Consider the following 11256-nt stretch of genomic DNA (forward strand, 5'->3'; position numbering starts at 1 on the left):
CTTTGAGGTCTTCTTAATGCTACTTGTTGTGGTTCATGCATATCAGCATTATGTAAGTCATTTCCTTCAGGAAGTACTTCTTCATTTATATGTTGTTCATTATCATCATGCTGTTATACAACAGCTGGAACAACATTTGGAGTAATAGTAGATGGAGGAACTATTCTAGGTAATGTAACATTTACCCTTGTTTCCTTTATTTCTACTATTTCTCTTCTAGTACTCCCACTGACTTCACCATTATCAATGAATCTTGCATTACCAGTTTCTAATTGCCTCTCAACTTCATTTACAAACGTCTCAAGGACATTCACAAATATCAGTGTGTATTAGTTCAAGAAGCTGGCTGCTTCTAGTGGCTCCTTTCTTATTATGTTATTATGTTTGGTTTGTTTACCTTTAATACAATCCACACATAATTCTAGATCACTAAAGTCCAAATTTGACAAAATTTCATTACTTACTAATCTCATCATTCTTTCTTTGGATATATGACCTAGTCGTTTATGCCACAAGAAAGCAGAATTTTCATTCAACATGCTACGTTTTCATCCAACATTATTTACTACATTCAACAAGGAATTCGCATAAGTGTCATTCAGTTTCAATTTATATAAACCATCAATTAGAATACCAGAACCAACATTATCAGCATTCTTATATAAATCGAAACAACCAGATCCAATTATACATCTAAAACCAGAAATATCCAATTTACTTGCGGAAATAAGGTTTCTAGATAATGAAGGTACATAAAGGGTACTGTATAAGTTTAATACATATCCACTTTCTAGAATTAGACGATAAGTCTCTTTTTACAGATACGACATTGAACACTCTTTAGTTCCTTCTTTTCCTCATCCTGCCCATTCTTAGCAGGTGCCTTTTTCTTTTTGAAATGACTTGATTTTCCTTTCTTTTCTTTACCAGCTTTATTACTCACAAAACTTACTGAGTGATTCACTTGATTTTTCAAACGTCCTTCTTCCTGAACAAGACTACTGGCCAATTCATTAACATTCCACTTATCCTTTATAGTGTTATAGTTAATCTGAAAAGGTCCATATTCAGAAGGTAGCGATTTCAGGATGAACTGGACAAGAAAAGAATCCTCTACTGTAAGTCCCAGGGAGTTTAACCTTGCTACAATATTAGTCATCTCTATAATGTGCTCTTGCATAGTTCGCGACCCATCAAACTTCATGGTCGTGAGTTCTGCCATAAGAGTACCAGCGAGTGACTTATCAGCTGAACGAAAACGCTCTTCCACAGACTGCATATATTCCTTAGCACTTTCTGTTTGTGGAATTGTTGACTTGATGTTGTTAGCAACAGTCATCTTAATAAACATAAGGCTCAATCTGTTACTGCGTTCCCATGCTTTATGGTGTGATTTTTCTGCCTCAGTACTATCTCTTGTAAGAGCAGCAGGCTTATCCACAAGGAGTGCCAAGTCAAGATCCTGAATACCTAAATGGAAATTGACTTGTTCTTTCCATTCAGAAAAATTAACACCAGTGAACAATGTAACAGATGAAGCATGTGTATTCATGGTAACTCCTGCAAATTAAAAATGAAATCACTATAAGCTCATAACTAACGCGATTCAGATGTAGACATAATGGTATAATATAGCACTCCTTTGGGTAGATACTATCTTATACTTAACATAATTAAATACCAAAACATAAGCAGGTAATAAATATATTCAATCAAATAGAACTAACATCTTTGGATGATCAATATTTATTTAATCAAAATATCTATTAAACCTCATCATGTCAACTAGTTATAGAACAAGACTTTCCTTTTGGGTAAGTTCTCAGGTTCTATCATTAGTGACGCCAGCTTTAATTGGTATTTTTATAACTGGCAATTTCTATCAATAATCGTTATGTCAATTATGCACTAAATGATTATTCTGATTTTGACCACTTTGGTGATTAACAAAATCATAAATCTCATGTGCATGAATGATTTATAACACATACTTGATGCGAAACAACATTCTGATTTTGACCACTTTGGTGATCATAAATCTCATGTGCATAAATAATTTATAGCACATACCTTATGTAAAACAATCAGTCATAGAGCAATTACTTTTATGCCCAAATTTCAAATTCAATCGAAACTGTAACTTTCCTACAGGAGTTCTACTCAACTCTGTACAAAAATGATTGCTTTGTTAGTCTTCTTACAGTGCACAAATTTGACTATCTACCAGGATTCAATAACTTATATTCACCGCATATTCATTCCAACATACACAGCGAACACACAATGATGCGACAATTTTCTAGGTGACCTGGATCCATCATTATATGGCATCTCGAAAATACAAAGAGCATCGAAACCCAAGGATCACCGCGGAGCATAATTCAGAGTTCTAGTCCAAGCAAGAATTTGTTCAATGTATGGAAGCTAAAGGTTCCGACGTTATGGTTATGTGACATGCAATAGGGTTATGACAACCGAACAATGATACAGTTCCAAGGATGAGTTTTCCTTCGAGGCAATGATTGTCGAATTAAATTGAGCGTGCTCTGGGCTATCAAACGAATTACAATGGAGAAGCTCAAGGCAATGACCACCTTAGTGACATGATAAGAGACAGTAACACGCGCACTGATCTATTCAACAGAGCACGGTGTATGGCGACCTCTGTAGCGAACAAATGACTGGCGCAACGGCTGTTCTCAAGCTAATCCTTATTGAACTCGGATGGGAGCTCATAAACAAATACTGCAAGGACTATCCTCATCGAATGGTCATACACGCACTCGTATGCAGAAGATAACTATAAAAATTCATGTCATTTCCTTGATGGGTGAATGTCGAAACATACATTAGAGATACGCTGCTGTTACCAGGCAAGACTCTTTGGAATCGACTTTAGCCGTTACTATGAATGGGAGAATACCGGGTGGACACAAGAAGGCGTGAATTCTCAAAGCCATTTGGAAAACAGAAATGAGGAAGCAACCAGTTGATGAGAAATCCTTTCCTCAAACATGAAAATTCATAGTGTTAAAATCAAACGAAGGAAACCCATTGTTGGGAATAATCAAAAAGCCGTTTAGGGTTTGGCGTGCTCTGGTACATACAGAACAACATTGATACCATTCATGAAACCCCACAATTTCCCGAAGGCTCAATCACATGAGTAAAGCACAAAACAGATCAATTGCAATCATAGGAAATATTCAGTTATTGATTGGCTCTGATACCAAATGTAAAAGTCTTAACTTACAGCCCAAAGATCATCAATACCGAATATTTCACAAACAAAACTTTATGTGAGATGACATACCTTGATCAACAACGGAAGATGTAATGGCTACCATCTACTTTGATCTGACTACTGACTGTTCCTCTTCTTCAGAATTCGGTTTCTCTCCTCTTGCCCTCACTTTCTTTATGTGCTTCTTGATGGAGAAGAATGCAACTCTTGTGTGTGGGAGAGAGAGGACCCAATCCTTTATATTTTATTTAACTCTAATCTGGTACGTCCATCATATACCAATTCAACGCTTAAGATCTAATGCTTTAGATTAGAAACTGCTTTAGGATAAAATCTAAATGCTTTAAGATTAGATCGGGTCACATTAAGATTAGAAACTGCTTTAACGTTAAAAAGCAATGAGCCTTTTGCTGTTTCTAATAGCAGTTTCTAACAGCAAACACTTTCGAGACTTGTCATTTTGAAGACAGGGACTTATGGAATCTGAAAGACTCAGACGTAGAAGACAGACTGAACGTAGAAGAGTGGAAGTTAGGATATTTTCAAATCTATGAATAAATTAGAACATTGGTTTGACGTTACAATTTTTACCTTATTAGCCTCTTCTCTTTCTTCTCAATCTTCTCAATTTTATATCTCAATCTTTGGCTTCATCAACATGGCCGCACTGCCATTGTCTACACATACACATTTTTCTATTCAAATCCATAACAGTTTTATATCTTCCCTCTTCCCTCCACTGGAGCTATGGCAGTAGGGATTTGAACTTGAAACTTCCTGCTGTCTCAAAAATCACTCGCCTTTATGTTGGTTGGTTTTAGGTGATGTGTGCTATGTACATCCCTGGTATCTCTCTTTATTTTATCTGACGTGTACAATGGGCCCTGGTTATGACCCAATTGTTCAATAAACTCAAAACTCAATGGATAGTGTAGCGTACATGCTCAAACTTATCCTAAGTTTTAGTAGCATACCCGCTAATTTTTGGCTTAAAAGTATAAGAAGTTAAATTCTTAAGATTTAATTTTCTGTTAATCAAATTCAAATGCTTAGAGTGTATTAATGAAATGGTGGTAGTTGGTTTATTATTTTTTAATTTATTAATATTATTTTTAAAATAAAGTTGAATTCAAGTAAGGGAAGAATAATCGATCATGAGATTATTATTTATTTTGTTATCCAGTTAAGATTTGAAATTTGACATTCATTTCATTTCATTTTTGAAGATGTGGGAATGACATTATGTTAATAATGAGAACATTAATTTTAAAGTAAAAATTATTTTAAAAATTTTAATAGAATAATTTAATACTTAAAAATTAATATGTTAATTTGGATTTTCTTAATATAGTTAAGTAGATGGGTTTTCTTAAAATCTAATTTTTTTTTTAGTTTTTTGTTTATGTGTATTTTAATTAAAAAAAAAGAAAAAAAAAATTATCAAGATTTATTTATAGAATAATTTAATATATCAATTTAGGTTGTTAAGTGGGGAAATTTTAAAGATAGAAGTTTATTTTAAAGTTTATAAATTTTAGTGAATTTTATTAATCTTTAATGTGCAAAATGTAAAAAAATTGATACTATTTTATAAAAATATCTAGATTTCCAATAATTTTATATTAATCAAATATAATATTTTGACAATTTTAAAATAAAATAATAATGTACTATAATGTATTGAATCTTTTTAGACATCTTTTTAGACAAAAATAAAAATTAGTGATTTTCTTTTTTAAATATAGAATATTAATCCAGTTGTAATATTAACTACTAAAATTTTCATGGCCTAAATAAAATCTTTCTTCTTTATTCCATTTCAATTCCCACCCATAGTATATGTATTTTTGGTTACCAAAGGAGTGGGAGGTGGTGGATGAAATCTGGACAGATGACGCAGGATGAAAGGTGGGAGGCGGGCACGCTAAGTGGCGCCGCTTGCACAGAAGCAAACGACCGTTTTCCTTTATTTTTTGTGTGGATAATATGCATGTTCGTTCCTTTTTTTGTGTGTGGGTATGCCTGGTTTTTTGTGTTGTATGCCATCGTTATTGTTGTGGAGTGCGTGTGAAATAAACGTTTGTGAGTGAAAACCAGAGAGCGCAGAGCAAAGAGGAAAAAGTTCTTCAAGAAGAGAAGAGATGAAAGATCCCTCAGGCCGAAGTATTTCTCGGCCGTTCGATCGCTGAACCAAACTGGCCAAGACAATCTCCATTCCTCTTCTGGTTGGATGGATGAGGTGAGGGAGATATGGGTTTATTTGTTTAATTTGATTTGATTTCTCAACATCAATAACAATTGCCATATCTAATTCTCTCGTTTTTGTTTTAATAACCTTGCAGACTTTCTGGTTAAGCATGTGTGTGAGAGAAATCCACGTTTGTGAGTGAGAGCCAGAGACAGCCAGAGCAGAGAGGAAAAAGTTTTTGTTGAAGAGCAGAGAGGAGAAGATCCCGAGGCAGAGTTACTTTTGGGTTGTTCGATCGCTGAACTGAACAGGTCCAGACAATCTACATTCCTCTTCTGGTTGGATGGAAGGGGTAAGGGTGATTTGGGTCTATTTGTTTAAATTTAATTTGATTGATCTTAATATCAATAGCAGGTGCGATACCAAATTATTTGCAGAGTTTCTAGGTTAAGGGTGTTTTCTTGTTTATTTATTTTTGATTTGATGTGATTTCTTAATATCAATAGCAGTTGCGATACCTAATTATTTGCAGAGTTTCTAGGTTAAGTGTGTTTTCTTGTTTATTTATTTTCTGATGGTGCTTTATTGGTTTATTTCTTTTTGCTATCAGATTATTTGCTAACATAGAGAGACCGTGCAACCAGCGGAGTGAGCGTCACGGCTATGGAGCAATATCCCCAAGGTAACCTGCAGTTCCTTCTGAATATCTTCTTGCTTGTATTGTTACAGTTCATAACATTTATGGTATAAATTTGTTTTGTAAATTAAAAAATTTATAATTAAAAATACAGAAGCTATTCTAACTTTTTTGCTAAGTTGGGTTGAGAATTAGGTTAGTGTCCAAAAGAAAACAAACATTTTGGTGGGTTCCATTTTGGGCTTTTTTACCATCTTCAAATTCTGGTTGATTCTAAACCCATAAATTGCATTTTGGATATTCTAACTTTTTTGCCAAGTTAAAGTTGGGTTGATAATTAGGCTAGTGTCCAAAATCAATTATAGTGAAACATAATCTCAAGACTCCGAGCAAACAAACATTTCGGTATGTTCCATTTTGGGCGTTTTTACAATCTTCAAATTCTACTTGATTCACATGAATTGGAACTGGGTTTACGAACATTATATGTAGAGGGGAGCAGGGTTTGCGAGAGTTATAGTTCCACACTTAGTCACATTCCCCCAGAAGTCATTTCCTCTTTTAAATTATGGAATCTATGAATACAAATTAGAGCAGAGCATTGGTATGATGTTTACAATTTTCTTTTATTTCTACTGCGTTTTTGTACCTAACCTTCTCAATTTTATTTCCTAATCCTGGGCTTCCTCAGACATGGCCGCACTGCCATAGTCTTCACTTTTTTTATGCAAATCTAGAACAGTATTATCCCTCCAGCGGAGGAGCCATGCCGTTGGGAATTGAACTTGAGACCTATAACTCTCTAAAAAAAACCATTGTCTACACCTTTTTTATGCAAATCTAGAGCAGTATTATGCCTCCATTGGAGGAACCATGGCATCAGGAATTGAACTTCGGACCTTTAGATCTGTAGAAAACCCACACTCGATTGGTCGAAACCACTCTCCATTCTGTTTATTCGTTTTAGCGGACGTGTACGGTGGACGGACATACGTGGTGGTACGGGTGCGGTACGATGTGTTCGTTTATCTAATTAGGCCGATAGGCCTTCCTTTGAAAGAGACTTTCGTCGTCTTTTTGTCCCTGTGATTGACACGTACACGTATAGAGAGAGAGCTCCCATTTGACATATGTGCGCACCGCCGGACTTCGAGAAGAGTCGGTTTGAATTAGGTATAGAATTTATTGCTGGATAATGCGCTGTGCTCCAGCTGTGATGCAAAACGCTTCATTTCCGAGAACCGCGAAATCAGATGGATGGTTTTGAAGGCAGGGAAAGAATGGCTGCTAAATCCGAAGAATTTGACGTTGTTGATATGGGGGATTGCCGTGGCAGTTTCAGGAGCTATTCTATTTTTTCTTATGGTTGGCCTTCTGAATAGGGCCCTACCTACAAAGAAACAGAGGGATGTCTGGTACGAGGTCAACAATCAAATTATAATACTCATCCAGTGATGTGTTCTGGGTGCCTTGTGATTGCCAAGCGTGCGCTCCTACTTCTGCAGCTAGCTATGGATTAAATGTATTGTATTTTCAGCTTTTCCCTTTTAAACTTACTGGTATTAACTTAATAGTTTTGATTTGTTCTTTGTTATCAACTATTATGTTCTATTGGATTGGGTACGAAATCCACTTAGACTATGGTTTCTGAGACTGGATAGAAAATTACATGAATGGTGATATTTCAGTCATGGGCTATTGTGTCCATCAGTTTGTTTTTCCCCAAATCATAATAAAAATCAATAAGGGTATCTGGTTGTATTTTGGTGCTTAACATTCTCCTCCCACAGCTTTTCCTGCATTGAAACGGATTCATTTTCTTTATTGTTCCCCCTTGCATCAATCGCAGAAATGCAAGGTACATCTGTAAAGACAAGCAAGAGCCTTTCCTTTTGCAGGGTATATCTGTTGGCTTTGCTTCCTAAACTTGTCAGGGTGGTTTCGTTGACTTGATGCTATTTAATTTAATGGATTACCAGCCAGAGAGTTTTGCTTTTTCCAAAATGTCAGGCAGCTAGCCACTCATTTCAATTGAAAACATTTTAATACTTAAGAAATCGCAGGGTAAAAGATATATAAGATATACTTCACAGATTACAATAAATTATCTGTCCTGATGCTTGAAATTGGATTTTGTCAATCAATTCAAATAAAAACCTTATTTTTAACCATCTTTTCTTGAAGTGGTTGACCTAGCTTTCAGGATTTACAGATTCTTCCAATAACTGAATCCACCGAAAATAGGTTAATATAATTTACCAGGAGATGTAGGTTTATGTGAAGAAGTCTAAATACTGTTGAAGGCTTTTAGTCATATTTTCTATTACTGACTACATGTATGAATATCGCATTGGCCTTTCAGAGCCTCATTATTGTGATAAAGTGACAAAATTTCTTCCTTATGGATGACATTAACGGCTTCTCTCATATCCACAACATTTTTCCACTTACTAAATGCATTTGCATTATTTGTTGTCATGAAAGTAACTCGTCTTCAGTGCAAATGGAGCAAGTTAAATTGATTCCTAATTACAGAACAACTTATAAAATAGCCCTCTTTCCGGCATGTTTCTGTTGCCATTTTGACTTGAATCAGGTGATCAGTCCTGCTTTCACACGGGAAACATTTCCTGATCACAGATGTTCACCGTTCTGGGTTGTTTGGTATGTCTGAATCAACCACTGAGGTCAAAAAACTGAAAATGTGCTGGATCGATGGGAATTGCAAAGGATTGTTCAGTTAGATTTCCACAACAGTTGCAGGAAAAAGGCTATTTTGTTGCATATCCAGTCTTCTTCATATCTTGTGTTTCTGTGGGTTCCCTTGATAATGAAACTCCTCAGCTTAATAGTATCTGTTTGTATGCCTCGACTTGAAATGGGATTCTCTTTTGCTGATATTTAATTCTTATTTAAACAGGGTATCATTTTACAGACTTACAGTCCATCAGCCTCGCAGACAAGCAAGTCAGTTGCTTGTAGTAATACTCTCTGTCAATTAAAAAATGAATGCTCCAAACTTAGTGATCAATGCCCATACAACGTTCAATATCTCTCTGCAAATACATCCACTGCAGGAACTTTAGTGGAGGATATTCTTTATCTGACTCTTGGAGATGGGTCACAGGAAGGAATGGTGAAGGCATCTATCACGTTTGGGTATGATTTGTTTCTTGTTGTTGAAAGTGAATATGACTGTTCTGAAGATTTAGTGCTCTTCCTGTTCAAAGCAGTTGATAATGAGGTCATTTTTCGGTGTAATATTTTAAGACAGTTGAGGCACAGAAAACTCATACTGCTCCTCTCTACAGGACTAGAATTTTTAGAAGTGGGTTTTCTGCCTCTAGATTTCAGTCTGAGGCCATACTGAATTAGACCATGTGACATGACCTGAAAATTACTCTGCACTGTCAATGTTTTTCCATTCTTAAGTGCTACACATGAATGAACACTCGTTGAGTGGGTCTTTGCCTGTTGCAATTGATAGGTGTGGAAGTGTACAAACAGGCTCATTTCTACTAGGTGCGGCTCCTGATGGTCTACTTGGGCTTGGCATTGATGATATCTCTGTCCCGAGCATTTTGTACAATTCAGGCCTTGTATCAAATTCTTTCTCTATGTGCTTCCCAGACGATTCAAATGTTGGAAGGTTTGCCTTTGGAGATAAAGGGAGTTCAGACCAAAACAAAACTCCTTTTTATAATACATCGTGAGTGTCAGCTCTATGCATTCAACCCAATTTTTTTAAAAGTACTTCAGAGTTACCATTTAGACTCTTATATCATAAGGTGTTTATTGGATTGCAGCTCATCAGCATATAATGTAAATGTGACAGACTTTTACGTGGGAAATGCCAATGTCAAAACAGACTTTCAGGCCCTTTTTGACACTGGCACCTCATTTACACAGTTGGCTGATCCAGTTTACAAAAACCTTACATCAAATGTGAGTGATTACAGAATTTTTTTTTTTTTTATATAATCCCCCTTTTGGAGATTTTCCCAATTGACTAACGAGTTTTGAAGGTAATAGTATCATATGCAGACACAGAACTCTCCATTGGCAGTTGATAATTCAAGCATTCCTTTTGAGTTTTGTTATAGTGTCAGGTTGGTTGTAATCATACAAAACATTTATTCATCTTGTTTGAGCAACATTAACTGTCTCATTATTGAGAAAGAACTAATATCCTTACCCCTATCTGTGCAGCAACAGTCAAAGCATTAACCAAGGGCCTAATATATCTTTCAACTTCTACGGAGGAAACAACTTTCCTGTTATTCAACCATTGATCTCTCTTTTGGACACGGTAGAATTTTCAATACTACGTCTTGCCTATTTAAGGGTGCTCCTGACTAAGCAGTAAACCCCTTTTTGTTAAATAGAAGGGTCTATGCTGATGCTTCATCTTTGCAGAAACCTTGTTTGTATGGGTATACTAGTCTGGAAATGATTACAATGAGGGGTTACCTTTACTCAATGAAGGTTCAGATGTTTCACTTGTACCTTCCTCCTCAGGAGGCATGCATTTATGGATGGATATACATGAGTACTTTGCCAACTTGAAATGCTGGAGACTAAGCTTAAACAGATTTGAGATTCTTTCTTGCAATTATCCGGCACCAACATTTCTTTACTTCATCATTTTTCTTCTTTAATTTGGTGTTCTTGCAGTAGCTAGTTGCAGTGGCTAATTTGTTCCTCTTATTAGTTTTCTTGTATGCCAATTAAACAATTGTTTTATCCAATTGGGCGGAAATGTATGTGACTCACACCTGGTCATTCAAGTGTTTTTTCCATGCAAACTGAACAGTTGTTCTGTTTATTTGAGAAGGAATAGAATAGCTTTTAAATATCCTGAGCACAAGCATTGAATTGCTTTTGGAAAATATGGTAATGCCACCGGGAAATATAATTATAATTAGTGTACCAAAGCATTGAAAAGCAATCTCGGATGGAAATATAAAATTTAAATTTGCCAATACATATGGTATACGACATACATATCTACAAATATTATCCTCAGACCAATTTTCCAATTTAAAAAATCTATCGGCCTCTCTTTGCACTTTTTAGGGTAATTGGTAGTTAATATTTGCTTGCCTGTTAGTTGTCCTCATCTGGCCGCATTACATTATATCAGTTGCTAGATTATGTTGTATACCCCATCCCAAAAAGACGGATCCA

The 11256-nt window shown here is 35.7% G+C and overlaps 1 protein-coding gene across 3 annotated transcripts; it reads left to right on the top strand.

Annotated features, from left to right (window-relative positions):
* The first annotated feature begins 8545 nt into the window (after positions 1-8545).
* LOC149253344 (aspartyl protease family protein 1-like) lies at positions 8546-10544 on the top strand. 3 transcript variants are annotated; one of them, XM_089459887.1, is made up of 6 exons: positions 8597-8883; positions 8990-9228; positions 9557-9778; positions 9858-10014; positions 10102-10178; positions 10279-10544. In XM_089459887.1, exons 1-6 carry the CDS (start codon positions 8785-8787, stop codon positions 10433-10435), a joined length of 951 nt encoding a protein of 316 aa, XP_089316013.1. In that variant the 5' UTR covers positions 8597-8784; the 3' UTR covers positions 10436-10544. The 3 variants fall into 3 exon arrangements, with proteins under 3 accessions (XP_089316015.1, XP_089316013.1, XP_089316014.1); XM_089459888.1 differs by having other exon boundaries at positions 8627-8883; positions 9876-10014; XM_089459889.1 differs by lacking the exon at positions 10102-10178 and having other exon boundaries at positions 8546-8883.
* Positions 10545-11256: the final 712 nt, after the last annotated feature.

The sequence above is a fragment of the Pinus tabuliformis genome, chromosome 7 (genome assembly GCF_031772625.1).
Source record: "Pinus tabuliformis cultivar Carrire ecotype Pingquan chromosome 7, CPIR1, whole genome shotgun sequence".
NCBI classification, from domain to species: Eukaryota; Viridiplantae; Streptophyta; class Pinopsida; order Pinales; family Pinaceae; genus Pinus; species Pinus tabuliformis.

Bases quoted from the DNA above. Each gene is read 5' to 3' on its own strand.
- LOC149253344 (XM_089459887.1), top strand. From the start codon at position 8,785: ATGGGAATTGCAAAGGATTGTTCAGTTAGATTTCCACAACAGTTGCAG. The intron at 10,015-10,101 runs GTGAGTGATTAC...TGAAGGTAATAG, and splicing joins ACAAAAACCTTACATCAAAT to TATCATATGCAGACACAGAA. The intron at 10,179-10,278 runs GTTGGTTGTAAT...CTATCTGTGCAG, and splicing joins GAGTTTTGTTATAGTGTCAG to CAACAGTCAAAGCATTAACC.